The sequence below is a fragment of the Asterias amurensis genome, chromosome 13 (assembly GCF_032118995.1).
Source record: "Asterias amurensis chromosome 13, ASM3211899v1".
NCBI classification, from domain to species: Eukaryota; Metazoa; Echinodermata; class Asteroidea; order Forcipulatida; family Asteriidae; genus Asterias; species Asterias amurensis.
This window is the reverse complement of record NC_092660.1, coordinates 20,041,871-20,064,183: the sequence shown is the minus strand read 5'-3', so window position 1 is coordinate 20,064,183 and position 22,313 is coordinate 20,041,871. Positions and strand designations below refer to the sequence as shown.

At 39.5% G+C, this 22,313-nt stretch overlaps 1 protein-coding gene across 2 annotated transcripts in view; it reads left to right on the top strand.

Moving 5' to 3' along the window:
* Nucleotides 1-20,375, top strand: part of LOC139946249 (AP-3 complex subunit delta-1-like) — a 42,223-nt gene extending 21,848 nt beyond the window's left edge. For both annotated transcript variants that reach the window (XM_071943870.1, XM_071943869.1), the window contains exons 16-31: nt 339-494; nt 1,199-1,344; nt 2,629-2,721; nt 3,284-3,492; nt 7,322-7,482; nt 7,714-7,793; nt 8,426-8,606; nt 8,823-8,996; nt 9,556-9,675; nt 10,037-10,213; nt 10,799-10,846; nt 11,076-11,213; nt 11,703-11,843; nt 12,941-13,026; nt 13,546-13,753; nt 14,502-20,375. In XM_071943870.1, coding sequence (XP_071799971.1) covers nt 339-494; nt 1,199-1,344; nt 2,629-2,721; nt 3,284-3,492; nt 7,322-7,482; nt 7,714-7,793; nt 8,426-8,606; nt 8,823-8,996; nt 9,556-9,675; nt 10,037-10,213; nt 10,799-10,846; nt 11,076-11,213; nt 11,703-11,843; nt 12,941-13,026; nt 13,546-13,753; nt 14,502-14,597 — 2,214 coding nt within the window. In that variant the 3' untranslated portion in view covers nt 14,598-20,375. The remainder of the gene's footprint in view (nt 1-338; nt 495-1,198; nt 1,345-2,628; nt 2,722-3,283; nt 3,493-7,321; nt 7,483-7,713; nt 7,794-8,425; nt 8,607-8,822; nt 8,997-9,555; nt 9,676-10,036; nt 10,214-10,798; nt 10,847-11,075; nt 11,214-11,702; nt 11,844-12,940; nt 13,027-13,545; nt 13,754-14,501) is intronic.
* Nucleotides 20,376-22,313: the final 1,938 nt, after the last annotated feature.

Below are 22,313 nucleotides of genomic sequence, written 5' to 3'. Positions count from 1 at the left end.
CAGAGGAAATTAATACTTTGAGATATTTTCATCTTTAATACTTTTCCTCTTGTAGCCCAATACCAAGAGTGGCTTTTAGCAAACTTTCATGTAAAAACCTTTAAAACCTACAGTCTGTTGCTTCCTTACTCTTTTCCACTGAGCAAAGTCACACATACTTTTAAGTACTTGTCACTTTCATGAGTCTTCCTGGTTTCAGGAATGTGTCACTTTGCTTAGTGCGACTCGATGTTCTTGTTTGAGAAAATCAACTATGTAGAGATCAGGTTCAGAATTTGTTTACTAAAAATGCTTGTTATTAGAAATCAGTTACTTATAGAAACTCAATTACTTTGCAGAGCATTTACGTTCACAACATCATCAAGTTGTACAGTGCAATACTGGTGAAGATGGAACCTGAAGGTGAACGGGAAGCAATCCAGGAAGTAACACAGCTCATCACGGAGAAGCTCCCTGTATTTGCTGAGAGTGCTAATCTTGAAGTACAAGAGAGGGTAAGATAAGATCAATGCCTTGGTTTTCCTGGTTGGTTTTCCTGATTTTAAGGCTTTTTCTAGTTAAAGGACTTATCCTGGTGTCAGGACTTGTCCCTGTCTTTGCTAAAGAGTGCTATTCCAGAATTCCAACAGAGGGTAAGATTAAATGAACGATTTTTATCAGAGATGGGATATGTCAGGACGTTTCCTGGTTTTAGGATTAGTCATGTTTTCAGGAATTTTCCTCTTTTCAGGATGTTTCTTGGTTTCATGAAATCTTCCAGATATCTGTATTTTTCAGGATTTTCCATGGTTTGAAGATTTTCATTTATTTCTATTGGGGTGGGGGAAGGATTAAGATTTCATCAAAACAGAGAAATACACTGCCCTGTTTTGACCAAACCTTTAGATTTCAATTTGTGGTGATGTGAGAGACTTAAAATGTAACACCGGTTATTCATTTTTCTATAATCACATCATTGATGTTGATGCTGTGAGCTACAAAAAGAAGAGATTCACAGCAAATGTAGTGCTTTAGAACATTGGATTTTATAGCCTTGGGATGAAATGTCCATAAAATTAAGTCCTGTCTGCCCGTGACCAAGTTTTGGAGATATCCAAAACTGAAATCTAGTGCAGTCGGTCCCCATTATATCAATGTTGAGCAACGCTACTCCAAGAAACACAAATCTAAGAACACTTTTCATCAACCTCTATCTCAGGCATGCTGCATCCTTCAGATGTTGAAGTACATCACTAAGCTACAGGAGAAGGACATCGATGTCGCGGAGGAGGTTGCTGCTCTGTTTGCTGGAGAGCTAAACCCAGTGGCACCCAAGGCCCAGAAGAAGGTCCCTGTACCCGAGGGGTAAGTACCTTGTGTTTAGAGAGTCTCATCCAGCCTTGATAACCAATCCAGCAGTTTCTCCCTTAATAGTGGTCCACTGGCCAAATAGAGGGAATCCATGTGTGGTGAAGAGGTTTTCAACTAGTGGTTTAATCCCAAAGAGGCCTGGTTTTTGATAATTTTACCGAGACGAAGTTTTAAACACTGGTCATTATCAGCGGTTTAAACACCCCCACGTGACACGATCTCTACCAATAGGAATAGCGAAACTGTCCGAGGTATTTATAAATGCCAGTTAAAACACTGAATGACCAGTCACAATTCACTCCAAGTGGTCCTGCTGGCTAGTTCAGTGTTGAAAGATATCCCTACCTCATTTGAAAAATTGACTTGTGAGAAAGCCGCATTACTAGTAAAATGACAAGCTAACAGGGCCCAAATCATGGTTCTGCTGACCGTAAGCACAGAATCAGCACTAACGGAAGCAGGGAATCCTGTGTTCATGGCAAGCGTATTTCATGGGTTAGCGGCGAATTTTGGCTTCTGCGCGTGCGTACTCCGCGTTACTAGGGATTCTACGCTTACAAGGCTAGCGCAGAAATTCGGCGCTTGCACGTAAGCGGGGAATTGTGATCTTAAGCGCAGAATTCCGTAAGCAGAGCCATGAAATTGGGCCCTGGTCCTTATGGCCAGTCACTAAAAACTATCGGAGCAAACTCTGGATGATGGGTGTAGCAGGCTAACAACACACCCTGGATGATGGGTGTAGCAGGCTAACAACACACCCTTAAAACGCAACAGTGGAAGGGAAAAGTGGCAGGAAAAGGCAGAGTGAACTGGCAAACAATAAGCCTATTCAGAGATCCAGCTGTGCATGTCTGTTACTACTGACAACGCAATTTGTTGCTCTATAGTGACCTTTTGACAATACCCGCTAATATTGTCAAAATGTCATGGGAGAGCACCAAATTGCGTTGTCAGCAGTAACAGACATGCACAGCTGGAACTCCGAATAGGCTTATTACATGCTTTTATAGCGTTTATTTTAGTGACCATATGGACAAATATATTGGGGTTTTATTTTCTCGCTTTTTTAATTAATGGCGACCTGCCAAAAACAAACCACAATAGCACCCTCAAGACTCCTCTTTCCCATTCTAAAAACTGTGAGCCTGTGGGTTCTTTATGTTGTGTTTCAGTACTATTTTTAAAGGAATTTAAAGTGCTGTTCAAGAACCTATTATCATTACAGAAAGTTCAGGGTTTAGTTTAATACTCTATCTTCTTCTCTTTGGTTTTGATCAGGTTGGACCTTGACAAATGGATTAACGAGCCGCCTTCAGAAAGCTCTGATGATGAAGTGACAATAGATACCATGTTTGTACATGATGCTCATAGGTACGTATACTTACCCTCTTTATGTTTCTTAGAATTAATCAAGTTTTTTCCATTTTTTCAATATTTCCATTTTTCTATTTCTTTTCAGGGCTCTCCCCTTGCACAAACTATCAATTTGCATGTATATGAACCAAGTGTGAAGAGGGCTGGACTTTATTCCCCTGGGTTGCCCCTGGGGAATAGGGTAGTGTGAAAAGGGCTTTAGAAGTTTTCATCATGTTTGTAAAGAAGAGCATTACCGTACTTTACGTTTCTGGGTTTAATTTACTTTTCCTCACTGTTTTTGCTATACTTTTTTGTGATATCAGTATTTATTGTTTGATGTATAATTTTTGGTGATTTCAGTATTTTGTGTGTGACAGTGTCAACATTTTGGTACTGTAAACTTTTATTGTTCCTCCATTTAAAAAAAAAAAATTAAGTGTGTAGCTTAAGGTCTTTTTAGATGTTACATGTGAGTAGCCTAGAATTTTAAAGTTTGTAAATAAGCGCATTGATGCCGCTGCTTATGCGCTTTATAAATGTTACCCATTATTAATATTACGTATAATTTACTCTCTAGGGTCAGCCAGAAGGTGAAGTACGAGGAGCTAGATGAAGGGGAACTGAAGAAACGTCGGGAGGCTCGTAAGGTAGAACAAGCAAGCAACCCGCACTACCTCAAAGACAGTCGCAAGAAGAAGCTTAAAGATCTAGCCGCTGAGAACGAAGCCATGGTGGATGGCATCCCAGTAGCTAAGATTGATCTCAATGTGCCTCTGCATATTCCAGGTTAGTTCTCTACCTATCTTAGTGATGTACATGTAGGGTGTCGTAGCCGAGCGGTCTAGGGTGGACTCGAGCTCTGTAATTTACAGATTAGGGTTCAAATCTTGGCCTGGTCAAATGTGACTCTTGTGTCAACAAATCATATTTGGTATGAGATGGGGAGTATTCTGTGATGGACTGGCATCCTGTCAAGAGGGGAATAGAAATATTCTCAGTCGTTTAATGCCAAGGAAACCGGATATAAACACAAGCCATATTGGCTTGGTACAAACTTTTTTTTGGGCTTTCATAACGACAGTTATCGGACCAATTGATTGTGGCCAATATTATGCTGGCCTGATTGCTATTAACCCAAGTAAAGATGGCCCAATTGAAGTTGGCATACGTGTACGACTTTTGCCAAGGTTGTTGCTAAAAGTACCTCCTATACTTCAACGTATGATAAGCGAAAAATCTAAATGTAGCCATAGATTTGGCCGCCAATTCGAACCTGACATTGGCCAGATTGATTTAAGCCAATAGACCCCTTGCATAACGCAAATCGCTTCAGGGAAGCTGAGGTCAAACACACACTTTGTCACGCAAAGAACAGCTCAGGTCCAATGGTTTGCCTCGTTTAACCCATGTGAGGGTGTTTTTTGGCGTTAGTGAGGGTGCTTTCTTGGACAAGAATCGTCTTACGCAAGGGGTCTAGTGATATTGCCCTTTTGGTTTTGGTGGCCCTTTCATTTGTTCATTGGGATTATAATGAGCTGAGGCATGATGAATTAATTTCCCCTTTGCACTTCAAACCTTCCTTTTTGTTATTCAAGTTCCATTTTTTTACGATCCATGTCTTCCCATGCTTCATTTCAATATTCAAGCTTGAACAATTTAACTCCTCATGAATAACTAATTACATGTAGACAAATCCAGCTTTCTTTTTTCGCTTTTGCTCATGAATAATATTTAACACCCCTTCATGAATATCCAATGCTTCATGAATAAACATTAGTCTGGGTAGTTGTCTTTTTGTGGGGGTCATGAATATTAATGCACTCGGCCTGTCTTCTCTTTTGGCTCTCTCTGTATCTGTGCATGCCTTTTTGAATCCCTCGTCCAGGCGTGAACAAAGATGGGCAACTGATACACAAGAGTTATCGTGACATTCCAGGTGACTGACAAATACCAAATTTCCATGTTTTGTTCCGAACGCTTGCATGTTCTCGGTGGATGGGGCTCTATTTTTTTTTGAAGAAAAAAAGTACATGTTTTTTACAAAATTGTTGGAAAATCGCTGAGGCTGTATTCACTTTTTGCTGATCAAAATGTTTCCACCACTGGAACGGTATCCAGTTTAAGAGAAAGTTTGGCGAAGTTTTGTGCTTCAGATACTAAAATTATGATGGGATTACTTTGGGATTATAGACTAGGGGTCAACACTAAACAAATTATGTATGAGAAATATGCTGGATTCTTGTCATTTCTATTATTCACGAGATACTTAGGTGAAGTTTGCAGGCCAGCCATCACTGTTTGAATAAAAAAAACTATAATAGAAATCGTATTTTTGATATGTACACCCTGTGTCCGGGAACTCTGTGGTATTTGATAACGTTTGCTGATAGTTGATTTCACTGCCTGCACCAGGGTCTCACAAAGGGAAGCACATAACAGTGATGTACAATATGTACTGTTTAAACTGGCCATTGTTATTAGAACCACCTTTCAGTGTCGTCAAGGTCTCTTGAGACAGTTGGTTTTGTTGCCGATTAGAAAATTGTATATTCTTTGATACCGCTATGTCGTAACAATAAGTTGTATTCCCTTTGAAGGAACCGTAAGAAGTGTGTGGCAAAGATTGTCTGGCAAGAATTCAAAAAGCGTTTGCCAGGACAAGGCAAACAAAATTACCTGAACTGACCTTGTGTAAAGGTCAAAGGTCACTTCTACATCGGAGCAAAAAGCAATAAAAACCCCACACCCTGCTAATTTCCAACAGTTTTGTTTTGGGTGGGAGCCCATGCTTGCTTGTAAATATACATTGCACGGCAAATAATAACGAGAGAGAACGGTACAGGGCACGTTGGACTCCCCCCCCCCCCCATTCCCTCTCCCTCCCTCCCCCTGCGTTGTATTATTGCATGAATTGTTGAGTCTGAGAAAAGAAAGAAGATATTAAGAAAGTGCTCTCGGATGTTTAAGGAAAAAGTGGCCAGAGTTGCATGTTGGAGTATGTTTTAAGTTGACGTGTTTTGTTCTGCATGTAAACAACCTTGAAATGTAAATAGGTTCTTGCGTACTTGTTTTTTTTAAGTTAGGCATGTGAGACCTTAGCATTATTGGGATTTCCCCCTTTTAAAATGTTCATTCTTTGCATTTTTGTATGTGATTCTATGTCCAATGTATCTGTCTGATGTTGCTAGTAAAATAACAGTTCCGTATGGTGCATTCAGCGTCGTTTGATTGCGGGGACATTTGCAAATGACTCTTGCGATCCTAGTGCATTTAATATAAGGCATGAGTTGAGTAAACTGGTTGCCACACACTGTGGGAGTCACACTGTTAATTTCTGGGAGGTTGTCTTTGCCTTGCCTTCCAGCTAAAGTACCCTGGTTCGAATCCTACAGGGGGCACTAGGTGGATTAGGTTTGAAAATGTCAATTTTTTCTTTAACCTCTTGCTGTTGCTCTTGTTTGAACGTTAGTAAAATCTTTCAGCCATTTGTGGCCACTCTGGGCGTTCCGGTGCAAGCCGTTTGTGGTCGCTATGGGCATTCTGGTACAAGCCGTTTGTGGCCGCTATGGGCATTCTGGTACAAGCCGTTTGTGGCCGCTAAAGGTCTTATTGGTCAATGTGTAATGTTTGTGACTCTTGTTTTTCTTATTTTATTGTATGCTTCTGTGCTTTAGTCTGTAGTGGAGTTTTTATCCCCAACTTACTATGTGTAAGATTTGATGTTTATGTTTTGGGAGGGTGTATAAGTAAGTTTGAGTGGCGCACTAGATGACTCAACGTATTTTAAATTATAAATTTCTTTTTTTAGATTCAATACTGAGTTGGTTGCATAAAGGTTTGTGTTTTATCCTCAAGGCTCCAAAGGTATATATGTATAGTAATGAATAGAGTAGATGGCCTGAGCTTTCGATCCAAACTGGACCTTCTTCAGAGGCATAAAACAAGTACAAAATAATACATATCCATTTATAGGAAGTAACTATAATATGTAATTATACATGGGTATTATCTGGTTTTACTGCATACTCTTAACTTTGGTGGGATTTGACCCCACGCTCTTCGCTTTTCTACAGCTGTTTTACCACTAGACCACCAAGATAGCCCTGTAGCTAGAGGCAGTTTGAATCATATTTTTCAGCAGCTGGTACCTAGTTGGTATAAAGGACATCCAGCATCCATTGCTAAGTCACAGAAAAGTATCGCTTAACAGAAACAGGTTACCAAAAAATCACATTAAGTTTACATTGTTGTGACTGGTGCCCCACTCAATTGTTGCTTAGCAGATAAATTTGCTAAGCAGTTATCTTCTGCTAAACAGCTTTATGAAACCGGGCTCTGTTCTAGAATGGCAAAGGTATGGGGTTCGAATCCTACCCAAGTAATATACCTGTGAGTTTGTAAACAGTGCTTGCACACATCGATGGTAAGTATAAAACAATGTAATGTAACATTCTTTATCTTGATGCAAATTTAACATCGTTACATGTAGGTACGAAGGAAACAACCGTGTTCACTCTAACAACCAAAGGAGAATCTAGCACAGGGTGTTCACTAGTAATTTTGATTGACAAAGACTCATGCTTAGTTTTTGTCTTTCACTGTTGTCTCTATATAGCAGGTTTCAATGTTACGGATGAATACATGAAGAAGTCCAAGTCGTCTAAGAAGAACAAGAAGAAGCACAAGAAGGGCAAGCGAGGGCGCCATGTCTCGGAGTCCAGCGATGACGTTCAGGTTGCCCACAAAGTGGACATTGTCGGAGAGGAAATGCCTGAGGTGAATAATTAAGATTTTAATCAAGGAATTGTATAACTTTTCAAAGCGTTTGGGTATTTTTTGTACGACACAAAACTTCCACTGAACGAGTATTCTTTAGGTTCTAGCGCTCTCAAGGAATACAGAAGAGATCCTAATCTTAAAGTGACCTTCTAAACTTCCAGCTGTGTTTATTTATCCATCGTATGGTTTTCTTTTCTATCACTTATTTGCTTATTTTTTCTTCTTCAGGGGGCAACATATTCTGATGGCGAAGATGATGATAGAGCTATGGATGATCCACACCGAGCCTTGGATATTGATTTAGACAGGTAAACTTGGCAGGTTTCCTTGGCTTAGTAGCTAGAACACTGAACTTATAAAAATAGTGTACAATACATGCCAGTGTCTGCCTAAACAGTGGTCTGCTGGCCAACTTCTAATTATAAAAACCTGAGAACCACTTTTTGTAAGGGGCTCCTTATTACAAAACTTGAGGACCACTTTTGGTAAAGGGATACAAGAAAAAAGCCTTTAAGATGAAAAAACCTCAGGGAAGTGGAATTGATATTCCTCTTAAAACAGTCAAATTAAAGTAGGATTGAGAGAAACATGCACCAGGCAAGTAGCTTCAAAAGATGCAGTATGTGGGAAAAAGCAGTTTTTACATGGAAACCAAACAAGCGCAATAAAAGTCACAAATTTGACAAAGAAGGACTAACTAGATTTAAAAAAGAGATGACAGTCAGTATCCAAAGAGATTCCCACATGATAGACCGATCCATTAGGCTCCGCCCACGACGCACGTGTGAGCAAGAACACGTGCGCCTCTCCAATGCCTTTCTGCACAACTCTGCCGCGCGCACCAAGCATACGCACATGCATGTCGGACCTTATTTGTGGGGCTGAAAGGGTTATAAATGTGGGGCTGAAAGGGTTATTGTCTTATCTTCTTCTCTTATAGACCCTTGGATGAAGAAGATAAGATCCCAATTCGAGGCCACCACATCGTTCCAGAGGGCAGCAGGACCGAGGTCGGTCTGGAAGCCACGGAGGTTATCCTTGGTGAGAAACCTAAGAGGAAACATCACCACCATCGGAAAGAGAAGGAGACCAAGGAGAAGAAATCAAAGAAAGAGAAAAAGGTGAGGGGATCAAAGACAGAAATCCATGATTTCTCATTAAAAAAAAAATAAATGAGTACACAAATCTCTAAATGTCTTTATCTGGTGAATGAATATATACATGTATAATGTGTTTGTCCACAAAACGGTCCATTCATGTGTTAAACATACTTTTGTTTGTGTGACATTTCAATGACGTTCTGTGGATTACAATTTGTTGTCTAACATGTATATTAGCATAAAAAGAAGTCCAGTAATGCAGTGGATGACGTAGCAGCACCAGCTGAGAATGAGGTGGACCTCATGGCTGGGATGGGGGAAGCTGAATCCCCAAGGCCCAATGGTCAAGTGGCTGCAGTGGAGACTACCAGTCCTGAAGTCAAGGCTAGCAATCCACCTCAAGAAACCAAGGTTAGATCACCACTCGATGAATAACATAAACATGGAGGATGCAAAACCTGTTTTGGTAAAACGTTGCAAGCCTTTTTTGTTGTTTAAATTTTGAGATAAAGCCATTTCCCAGTGAGGGTGCTCTTTCTGATTCTAAAAATCCCAACGCAACGAATGAATGGTTCGGAAGATGCACTTTGTATGTCTGTAAAACTCAAAGTTTGTGACTGCAATATACAAAAATAAAGGGTGCAAGGAAAATCATGGAAAAGCTAACTTGAGATTAATCCTAAGTTACATGTAGGACGAGTTACTCGTCCTAATTCGAGATAAGACGAGTCCTAACTCTTTGTGAAATCGACCCATGGCTTTCTAAATAAAAAATATATAACGTGAAAAAGGTAGTCGATCAAACTGAAAACCAACCCATTTATCTTTTAAATGTTTAATATGTGATTTTGTTTACTTCTATTGTATCTTTCTTAATAATTTTGCCTAAACATCAGGACTACGTTAACAAAAACTTATTCTACCTGTTAATTTTTTTTTTACATGGCTGAACTTTTTCCTCCCTTACTAGAATGAGGACATTAATTTCTGGTTGACTAAAGACAATGCAGCTGCTTCTTCATCAGCGATAGGTGGAGAGGATGTTGGAGTAGATGAACCAATGGATGCCAGCGAGGAACCCACGGGAGAGGTTAGTGTCTAGATACTACTCTCTTAGGCTTTAAACACTAAGATAGGCCCGTAGATTCTGTTGTCACCCCCCCCCCCCCCATACGGCAAACTGTGAACAAACTTTTTCTGGTAGCGCCCTCTTTTAAATCTCCCTCTTTCATCATCCTTGTTAATTTTTTGATGCGTTGAAGGACGGGAAAATCTGTTTGTAAGGAAGACTGTAGAGAAGAGCATTGCCGTTGTCAAGACGAATGAGTAATCTTACAGCACAGAGTGGTTAACCACTTTATCCCCAGATGATACAAACCAAGACGCCCCAGCAATGTCGTTGCTGGTTTGCCGTTCTGAAATGTAACAAAAGTCTCTGAATCATTTTGCAGAAACACAAGAAGCATAAAAAGGAGAAGAAAGCCAAGAAAGAGAAGAAGGATAAAAAGAAGAAGCATTCCCACAAGAGCCACGCCCATGAGGAGGCTGAGGAGGTAGAAAGGACTGAGGAGCCAATGGAAAATGGTACAGCCCAGGCTGAAGCAACAACACCAGATGTAGTCATACCGGTCAGTACTAACTCCGATAACATTTAGTTTGAGAAAATATTTAGTGAACCTGGTCTTGGATGAGAAATTTGAGACTTTTATCTGAATTCAGACTTTCTTATGTCTGCCTTGTCAAAAAGTAGCAGTTGATCTGTCAGAAATCCTGCTCTTTGATCTACTTCCCTAGTTTTTAGGATACTGCTCCTTAAAAGCTCTGTGAAATCTTCACCCCCATGAGTTAATAAAAGTTGGAAATGCTAATGTTTCAACAAACCTCAAATGTTGATCTTAGTTTCACATTTTTTTGTTTTCAGCAATGACTCTGATCCCTGTCCTGGTGTTTCTGTTCAATGTGCATTTTAGGTGATTAACCCTGTCTTTACATACAAAGGCTATCTAAGGTCACATGGTGCATTGTAACCAATACAAATGTCTTCTAGATAAAGTTGATTTAATCTGGCGTACTTATACACAGTCCAAAAATTGGTGCTGAGTTAATCCACCCAGGATACTGCCACATGAAGGTCTCCCAGAAAGTATCCCAGAACTTCCTGTGGTCTTTAAAATAACTGATTTTGTTTGTACTTGTTTATTTTATTCAATCAGCCAATGTCAAGCTACAGGCTTTTAGCGGAGAATGAATCAATTAAAATGGTAAGTTAAAGAAATCAACATTTTACTAATTTTATAACCTACACATCAATGTTTGGTGTTTTTACATAGTAAATCAATAGTTGGTGTTTTATAGCCAGTTTGATATTTGTTGGTGCAAGCTTTGGGAAGTCAAACCTACAACCTTGTGATTGCAAGTGACTGCAGTCTAACCACTTGACCACAGATACATGGTGGCACCATAACAAATGTCTTTTGTCTTTTTATCTAGATGTATGAAACAAGAGTAGAAGCTAAAACGTCCAAACAAGTAGTAGTATCCGTTATCTTCAGCAATCTGACATCATCCCAAGTCAAGTCACTGGACTTCAATGTTCGAGACACACTCAATACGAGGCTCATACGAGGGGTAAGTATTGGGATCTTGGTTGTGGGTGTGTCTATTAAAACAATGATATTTTACATTTATACCACACTTAAAACTACATTTCTAAGCGCTGGTACTGTATTTATCTTGCCTGCAAGGTATGCTAAGGTCGATTTTGAAGTATGATACCTATTCCTTAACATAGCACCATGTAATGGTTTACACGATGCTGTGGCGCAATATGCTGCCAATCAAACCAGGAACAAACTTATTTCTTCCAAGTCCAACAAACATCTGCTATGTCTTAATGGCATTCAGGTCTTCATTTTCGTTCTTGAAGGGGCACAGCAATTTTCTTCTGGTAAGGGCACTTCCTGTAGGAAAATTTAAATTTTTATTTGAACTTTGCAAAGGGCATTACAGCAAAAGCACATGGCACCATGGCAATTGCTGTGGATGCCGTGGGTTATTTCCAGTACTAATCGCTGATTTCTGTTTTTGATGTTGTTTTTGTTTTTCTCACTTTTAAAGGACGGACAGAGTCAGCATGAGGGGATCCAGGTACCATTCCAACTCCCACCTAGTATGACCAATGAAGGGCAGTTTGCCTTCACAGTCGAGAGTATTACCACGTTTCAGAAACTACGTGGGACATTAACCTACATGCTGAAGGTAAGAGACAAGACAACTTTTTGGAGCACCCTCAATTTTTGGCTTGTATCCCTATGCCTGTCCACTGACTGAAATATAATAATATTTGAGTTTATATAGCGCTTTTTCACTCCCGAATGGGTGTCTCAAAGCGCTTCAAATTATTACCCCTGGTCACTGTGCCTTAATTCACTCCTTAAACCATCTCAGCTCCCTGGGGAGTATACAGCCTCGTGCAACAAATGCGCTACTCGACTAAATCAATCACAAGAACCATCTCTGCCCTCACAGGTACCCATTTACCCCTGGGTGGAGAGAAGCAATAATAGTTAAGTGTCTTGCTCAGGGACACAAGTTTCACGACCGGGATTCGAACCCACACTCTGATGAACAGAATCAGCAGAGCTTGAATTCGGTGCTCTTAACCGCTCGGCCACGACACCACATAAATATCCACCCGAACGAACTCTTCACACCAACAAGAAACAGTTTACAAATTCCCAGGATTTTAGGTTTTCATACATTCTCATCCCTGGATATTCTGTTTTCATTATGGGAATGATCCATTAAAGGAAGATGCTAAAAAGATGCATCCTTTATGTCTGACATTTTACACCTGTTATTATCTCCATGCTTTTTCAGTGGATTTAAAGGCAGTGGACACTATTGGTAACTACTGAAATTAATTGTTAGCATAAATACTTGGTAACCAGCAACGAAGAGCTGTTAATAGTATAAAATATTGTGAGAAACGGCTCTCTCTGTCTCTCTGAAGTAACATAGTTTTTGATAACTTCGACTACCAATTGAGTTCAAATTTTCACAGGTTAGTTATGTTATGCATAATATTGAGATACGCCAAGTGAAAAGACTGGCCTTTGACAATTACCAAAGGTGTCCAGTGCCTTTAATTGGATCATGCACAAACCAGTAGGGGCTTCTGAATGCCCCAGGCGTATAAACTGCTAATACAAGTTTTTATGCCCAAGTCAATCAATGTAAACACACCCACTCACTGAAACGGATGTATACCTTACAAGTTTTTCTGGCCAAACTGGGAAATTCTTAATGGAGCTTACCGTAATATTTTCTCTTTTTTTCTTGCCTTTTATTAACAGGATGATAATGGATCAACTAGTGAGAAGATAGATTTCAAAGTGCACCTTCCAGTTTCTGCGTACTTTGTTGCCAAGCAATGCACCAGGTACAAAACTCCTGTAATTTTTTGTTTTAGTAATTGATCCTGTTTTCTCCAACGGTTTAATAAATCATGCCTTTTTACAAGGACTTCAGGGTCTTGTTATCGAGGTAATAAATTCTTGTCAGGGCATGGTAGTTTTTCATTGGTAAAGGCATTACTATGAGAGCAAGGGTGACCAAGAACAGTTTTAATTTCTACTAGAACATTTCAAGGATCACCGAGGCATTTGCCCCCATTGCCTCCATGAAGTATCGGGGCATTTCTCAAACCTCGGCTTGGGCTCCGGCTCCAGGCGCAGTCAGATGTTCAATACACACTGCTCCAAAAAGGTAATGGTCTGAAGGCTGGTTCATACCCGCAGGGTTTCCACTGCGTACACAGCTTACAGGGACCAAGCGGGAGACTGAGCCCAAGCTGGAGACTAAGCCCAAGCCGGGGTTTGAGAAAGGCCCAAGGCCATCTCTTTTATTAAACCCTACATCCCTCATTCATTACCATCTTTGATTCTGATGTGCGTTTCAGTGCGGAATACTCTGAGCTACTCAGTGGAGGAGACCTGACAAGCAAACAGTCCTTGACCATTCCTAGCGTAGATGTTGACTTCTCTATCGTGCTAGCCAGAACCTGCTTCTATGGCCATATGTCTCTAGTTGAGAGAGTCCAGACGACGGCATCTCTCTACAGTCGCTCAATACAAGGACATCATGTTTGTTTACTTCTTAAAGTCATGGTAAGTGCCAGATTGTTGGTATTGTGAAAGGAAGTAATCGGAATGGGTGCTGATGTTCCAATACACACTCCATCAGTTCCAGGTCAAAGGTTGTGGCCAAGAGCTCTGGTGTTTTTGTTACTTAGGGTGGGTTCAAGTCCTGGTTGTGACACTTGTGTCCTGGAGCAAGGCACTTTATTATTTCTGTGCCTTCGAATGGGATGTAGAGCCATAGATGTAAAATAACCAAGTTCACTTATCAAAAACGGAAGATGTTTGCCCTGCCCTCGATTTCACGAAACTCACCGCAAGTAGCGACGCATCGTAGGGTTTGCGATGCGTCGCAGACCTGTAAGGCACGTCGCGGCTGCGACGAGTTCGCAACTTACGACGTGCAACCGGTCGCAACTTGCACTTGCGACGCGCCGCAGCGCTTTGTGAAATCGGGGACAGGTGTTCCTGAAGCGCCTTGAGTGTCACTGAGTGATGATATCAATGCTTCTTAAGAAGTCGCTATCACCACTAATGACTGAACTGCTGAACATGCTTAGTTGTAATAAGGGAAAAGAAGTGTGGTGAAGAGGTTTAAAACTAGGTGAGGCCTGGATAGACCTGCTCAAGCACAGACAAGTAGCTAAGCACAACAACTATGTGCTTACCGGTTTCAGGTTACCAGCCAAAGTAGAATGTCACTTGTACAATATGTGAATGGTATCCTGCTTTCTTTTGTTTAGCAGAAAATTTTAATTTTATATGTGTTTCTTTTCAGCCCAACAAGAGCATTTCAGTGGATGGTAAGAGCTCTGATCCAACAGTTCTATCATCGCTGCTCGATGAGGTCAAGACATTCCTAACGGAAGCGTAAAAGTAACTATAATATGTGTAGGATATATATATTCAAAGTAAAGCCATGCGATTTAATTTTCTCTGCTGAGTGCTGCCACGGGGAGAGGAACAAACGTCGCCATTCAAGTGAGCTTGGGGTTGATATCTCTTAGTGAGGTTTGTCATGATGTGCTTCCGATGCAATTTCATCGTCACCGCAGTGATTTGTAGTGTCGGGCCTGGAATTAAATGCAGGCAACGGAGGCCATGGGCCCTTCAAAAGTTCCCCATCGACTTTAGGATTTTCCAATGGCAGTGCCCTTTGCAAAATTAAAATGGACTTGTCATTTCAAGATAAAAGAAATATTTTGGGGATTTGTGACTTTGATAATACGAGCATGGCACACAAATATGAGAAAGGTATTAGGCTATAGGGCTGTCGCAGTTTTAAATTTTGAAAAAATTATAGGTAGAACAATGAGCAAATATCAAGTTTTTCTGCCATGATTGTTATGCTACCTATATTTTGTCAAAGGACATCTGCGATGGCCCTATAGCCAATTATCTTTCTTGTGACATACTCTGACTGTGTGTCAAATTCCATTCTTGCATCATCAAAGACACAATCCTAACACCAAACCTCCAAAAAAGTGGATCCTAGTTTTGGGTTTTTATGTCGGCAATTGCTCTCCACTGGGTTTAATTTCATAGAGCTGCTTAATGGTCGATTTGCTGGAGTTTCTATTTTGTAGCGTTGCTAACCAGACACATACACAAATGGCATGCTAACCTTCTAGTGCTTAATGTATGAAAATGAATGAGGTACATGTGTAACAATGCAATTCCATAGTGAAAGAGCTAGCTGGACGCCTAATTTTCTTGCTTACCTGTGAAACATATGGTGCTTTACCCAAAGCATAATAAGTTCCTATTGTGATGAAATTCTCAGTTTATGTTTTTTTTTTGTGAACACTAGACGAATAATAAACCAATGTTGTACCTTTTTTGAGAGTTGCCCAAAATAAGGAGCCAGCTATCCATCAAGCATGAAACCATCTCTTTTGAAAATGAAAACATGTACTTTTTAACATGGCTAATAAAATATTGAAATTGAATTGAAATTGAAATATCGTTTGGCCCTCGTGCTGCAGCACTCAACAGATAAAATTGATCGCATTATAAAAATAACCACACTTCCTTGAGTGTATAATTGTGACTTATGTATTTGAATTGATATCAAACCACTATTGAACCATACAGGCCTTGAATTTCACTCTTGAAGGGGCACAGCAATTGTCCTCCTCCGGTTTGTGGAAAATTTATGATGCTATTGGAAATCACAGGGCACCATGGCAATTGCTGTGGGTGCTGTCGAAGCCTGCTAGATCCAGTATACAATTGTTGTATGCTGTGACGTGGTCGTTGGTGTACAAAAACTCATAGATGTCATCAATTTTTTTTTAAATACCATGGTTATAGATTTCAGAAAAATCACAATAGTTTGGTAAGGAGAGGGCTAAGATATTACATAATCTTAAGACGTCAAGCAGTATTATTAATCAGAGGCTAAAGCGGCAAGTCTTAAGCCCTGATCTCATTGGACTTTGTCCGACCCTGCACGCGGAGAGTAACCGTCACTGGCTTTGGTGGAATGCTACTGTGTGTTCCCACCTGGACTCATATTCCGCAACGTTTGTATAGCGTTTTACAGGGTGGTCGTTGTAGGTTTACAGAGCTGTTTCCACTGCAGTTTTTAGCTCAGTTTACCATCCGTCCCCATTGGATTTAAGAAGAAAGAAAAGTCCAATGGGAATCTTGCTTTAGAACTTTAGAACTGATCAACTTCAAATTTTTGTAAGAACTTGAGGAAGATTGATGCAAAGGGATGACGAAGTCAGAATAGATGAAACAAAATCTTGGTCAGTTTGATAGCATGAAGAAACCCCTAATGTATGGATGTTTATATGTTCCTGTGTATACAATGATAATTATTCCAAAGATATGTTTTTTTATATTGACTTATAATATGGATTATAAATAGTTATAAGTTCAGGAATCTTGTTGTGAAAAAAAGGAGAAGATATTTCATTTTGGAAAAGGGCCGAGATTTGGGAGGTTAAGATTTAGGTAAAAGAAATTTGAAGTTATGACAAACAATCAAAGTTTAAAAAACTAAAATCATTGTGGAGTAGACGCATGCCTGCTGTTCCAAGCCCATGCACACTTTGAAGGTTGTGCAGACTGCAGGCTGTCGATGCCACAACTATTTGACCCCAAATGGCAGGGCAGCGTCTTATAAAGTCTTTCTCATCTTAACTTTGGTATTATTTCATGGGGCTGTTCACATTTGTTTGCACTAACAGTCACAATTTTCCCCCTATGATGCAAGGTTAGGGCAAAATTACTGCACTAGCCATGTAAGTGAAAATGCTTTAGAATCTTGAAAAAGTCTTGCACACAAACAAACAAACATTCCTCTCTAAACTGTGAAATCTATTAAATATAAGGGGCAAATTGTTGGCTACCTTACAAATCAATTTTTGTTTGCTTATGGTAAGCATGGCCATTTGCACAAAACAAAACGAATAAGCACAGGAAAAATGCTTAGCAGAAATAGCTTACCAACCAAAAAGTCATTGAGTATGAGCTGATGCGACTGGTACCACACTAATTTTTGGTTAGCGTTCTTTTCCACTTACCAGCTTTATGTAACTGGGTCCGGGGCCCAATTTCATTAAGCCTGTATGCACAAAAACATGCTAAGCACAGATAAGTTTTGCTTAACAGAAACAGGTTACCAACCAAACTTACATCAAGTTTACATTGTTGTGACTGGTGCCACACTCAATTTTTGTTTATCAAACAAAATAATTCAAGCAGAGTTTTCTGCTCAACAGCATTATGAAATTGGGCCCTGATGCGCTATAGAATTACTTCTATTTGAGTTGTCCACACTTGACCACACTGATGAACTTAACAATGCCACTCAGGAAAAAAACTGTTTTTATTTGTCAGCGTTCTAGAAAAAAGAAGAATGAATCTTTCGGACTTTGTCCTGTTTTTGATCTTTCACTTCAAAAGCTTAATGTGGCAGGAGTTATATTTTTCAGTAGGCCTATGCGGTCACTGTCTTACAACTGTCAAAAGATGTGAATATTTGATAATTGAAAACTAATATATTACATTGATGTAAGTTGCCTTAGGCGTTCCCATGTTGTAACCCCATTATGCATTCCTTGATAATTAAACGTGTCAGGTGAACTTTGTGAATACTGTAAAACTGTCAATAGAGAAAATTGTATAACATGAACATTTTGTGGATTTTAAACGAGCAGCCCTAGGTCTCAAAGAAGGGTGTTTCTCAGATTAGTGGTTCTTCCCAAAAAATAATTTATTTATCATGTATTTGCTAGCTTTGTAGGTTATGACAGGTTTAGTTTCTGTATATGCAGTCAATGTTAACAAGTACCTGGAAATTTTTTGTCCGAGTGCGAAGCCTTGACGACTTCAAATTGGGTAGGAAAGTAAAGACGATGAACTTAGAGTGATGTTTGTGAAGACATGATTATTTGAAAGTAGTAGTGATTTGCAACCATTATAATGGGTGTTTGTCACATATAAATATTAAAAAAATAATCAAAATAAACACCATTACACTAACTTCTGCAAAAGCATTAAGTGGTGTTATGTCAACACCCTAATAACACCCTAAGATGTAAAATTTGATTCATTCTTCGGTATCTATGTGAAAACACCTATGGTGTCAATTTTAACACTAAGTGATTTTGCATTTTAGTGATTGTTGTGTCAAGACGTCACACTCTGCTCTAATAACAATGATTAGCTTGATAACCCCACTAATTGTCAATCTGAGCTCTTTGTGAAATCTGTGCCAAATTTCGGGGGCCAAATTTCATAGAGTTGCTTCAGGAGAGAAAATAACTTAGCACAACAAAATTATGCTTAACACAGGAATATTGTTACCAGCCAAAATGCCATATCACATGTAGCATATTTGACTGCTATCCTGCTTTTATTTTGCCTAGCAAAAATAAATTTCTTGGTTTAAGCAGCTCTAGGACATTGGGCCCAGGGGTTAAAGTCCTTGAAACTGCAAGTTAGACGTGTGATGGTTTCCAGCAAGTCATTATCGCAAAGCAAGATTTATACACAAAGTAGACATTCCCAATCCATAACAATGAACTATCATTTTTCACTAATAAACCCACATTATCATTGCATCTAGCGGATGAAGATTATAGTTGTTGTGTTCAAAGCATAATAGACCTTTATCAGTGTGGCCATCTTGATTTTACTCCATTCCAACTCATTGTAACCAAACTGAAGCTGGACGAAATAATAGTCTGGTGCCATGTTTGCGCAGGGATGTTAGCATTCGTTACTTGTATTGGAAACAGGGAACATGACCAAGATGGTGACAGAGTGATAAAGGTCTTTTGCAGTCAGACATGATTTCCCTTTTACTCTACTACCATATTGCAGCATTACAAAACACTGCATGTTTTCAAGTTCCTTGTCAAAAAGTATATTCCAAACACTAACAAGTTTCATGCTTTAAAGCGCTACCCTGCCTCAGTCCCACTAAAACACCACCACCACTGCTGTTTAATACACCACTTGACAAAATTGAGCTTTTATTACTATTTTCGAACTTTACAATAAAACAAATTGTGTGATTATCATAGCCCCAAGATTCTAAGTAAGAATAAGTTGTACTTCTATATTTGGTACTGAACGAAATTTATGTAAAAGCCCATGTTTTTACAACTTCCTCTGCCAAAAGAGAACGCAAATGTATTCACTGTTTGTTGTAGCAATACGCGTTTATACTCATTTGCATAAGTGTAAACACTTTTTGGTTTTGTCCAGTGTCTGCAATTAAAGGCATAGTGCATCATGATTGTTTTTGAAAAGATAAATTCAGGTGATTTAGTTTTCGTAAAATTACGAAACCAAACAACCAACCTGTGGAAATATTTATAAAAACAGTTTGGAAATCACCAACTTGCTCTTTCCCCTCACTGATTGTGTACTATCACACATTTATGCACCGTGCTTATTTCAATCTACAGTCCGGCAACTTACTGCTTTCGTGCAATTAGAAGAAAAAAAACATTAAAAATAGTGCAAAGTCTTGCTCTTCATGGAAATTCAATCTTATGTTCTTTCCTTTATCCCTGTATAAGAACTTCCCATAGACTTCGTTCACAACATTCCATGTGGAGTACCAGGTCTTCTAGAGTTCCCCATATAAAGGTGAACATGAAATCGGCCTTTTTCATCATTGTGTTAAATTGGTACCGCATGCACCATCCCCTCTCCCACCTCGACCTCAAAACCAGAGAGATGGAGAAATATAACAGTCTCTACCAGTTGTGTGTCCACAGTGTTTAATCTTCCTATATAGTTTTTAGTGTAGTTCGCTGCAGTCATGTTTAACTTGTGTAATTAATACTGATTGTTTTATGAAGAAGTCCAGCAGGGTACTGTTATGAAATAAGTTTAATAGTTTCGTTAAATTTGTTGCAAATTATGCCTTAATAAGGTATGTATGTCTTGTTTTGTGCGAGAGTAAAGCTGGTGCAATAAAAAAATAAAATATAAAATCAAAATAGCACCTCTCCTTTAAGTGGATTGCCCTTCGTTTTAAACCTTAGGCCTAAGTACTGTGATTTGTAACTATAGTAAATAGCTTCTGTGACCATGTTGTTGCTCCAAAGTGGAGAACTATACATAACAATTAAATAAATCAACAAAATGAATAAAAGAAAAAAGATGCAGCTATATCCGTATTTAACTTTATATGTGTGACGTGTTTCACTCTTTAAGTGTTGCTCAATATCTCGTCAAAAATGTTTAGATTTAATTGTTTTCACATGTTGATTACAGGACCAGGACAGCCCCCCCCCCACCCCTCCCGGCTTGGACATCCTTGCCCCGCCCGATTGTCCACCAATAGACAAAATACACAAATGAATGGCTTGAACTCTAAACACTACGCAAAAGAAAGAAAAAAACACATTTGTATAAGCTTATTCTAAAAACTACGTCGGTGGTCTCCAGAATTCACACGACCGTAGGTAAACATACGAAAGGTTTACGATAAAACCTATATACCCAGTAAGTTGTCCGTGTGTTTTGTTCACTAATTTTTGTTGCCGTAGTTAAAACTTAGATCTTTATAAAATATAAAAAATACACGGCAAAATGCACACGCCTTTATCTTGCTTACTTCCAAATAAAAAAAGCTATGTAGTTGAAAAAACTAAACCTTAGGAAATACCAAAGCACACAAACGGCGTTGTTTTTTATCCCTTCATGAGTTTCCATGCATCTTGCAAATTCCACGCATTCTTTCAACCAACAGTTTGCCAAACTATTACGCAAACCTCTTTGTTATGCAAATACGATATTTCCCTTTATGCTTATGCACAGGTGTTTTCGGCAACATAGTTTTACACTGCTACATTCAACTAGACAAACGTTATATCCTTCACTTGCTCGTCATATCTTCGAACAGCAAGTCTTTCAAAATCTCTCAAAATCAGAGATTTTTATATATTTTTTTAGTAACAGTGTACATACATAAATCCATCTGTTCGTGTGAATTGCTAAAGTCGCTACGGAGTCGAGTATTGAAGACTACGAAATTGCCGATATTATACAGTGCCGAACTTCGAGTGGAAAGAAGTAGCCCTGGTAGGACGTTGCATGCAACGGAGGAGTCCAACTTAGGCATAGCTTTCTCTTGACAGTTGTGGAAAATACCTCCACAATGGGCTTATTAATCTGCTGAGCTTTCGGTTGCTTTGCAAGCTCCTTTTATACGTTGGCTTTCCACTTGTATGTCGAGTGACAACAGAATATTGGAGTTTGATACAAAGCCGAAGACCACCACATGAGAAGACAAAAACCCAACCCGCGGGACTAGAGCTAACTGCAACCCACGGCCCATCGGGAGGAGAGCTGCAATTCACGGCCCATCGTGAGGAGAGCTGCCGCCCGCGGCCCATCGATTGTCGGCCCATCAGGAGGAGCCCATCGTGAGGAGAGCTGCAGCATCCCCATAGCGAGAATGATCCTATTGATGCAGCATGTTCAACCATGGATGTATAATTCTACCTACCTCCATGGTTCATTTCAACCAACTATTTCTACCCACATGATTCAACCAACCAACAGAGACAAAGAAATGTGTATTGCCCTGCAAAGTAGTCCACGAAACGGAAAGGTAAAAAAAACAAACAGTCGTCATATTTAACTCAAGACAGCTCCGCAAAATTAAAGACACCAATATTTCTGGGAAAATTTCCGTATCTTGCCACCACCTTTTTAGTTCGTTGTGAAATTATTTAGTATCTAAGTTACTCAAATGAGATATATTCGTTCCTTTTGGTAAAAATGTGAGGAAAAGTGGTGGCATGCGGAAATCTTTCACAAAAATGCTTGGAACTTGTTTAATGCTTGGAACTTGTTTAATGCTTGGAACTTGATTAATGCTTGGAACTTGTTTAGTGCAACGAACAGTGTATTTGAGGCAAGTTCGTCGGGGTTGTCATTTTGGTAAGATGTTTTTATAACCGACTGCCTATTATATGACTGAAAACATCATTACGTAATCGGGGTGAATTATAGAATGGGGTTTGGATTGGGTTTTGAACCTTCCCGCAATAGCTACCACCATTGCTCCGCCCACCGTGCCAAATCAAGGTGGCCACGTGATGGGTAGCTAGTA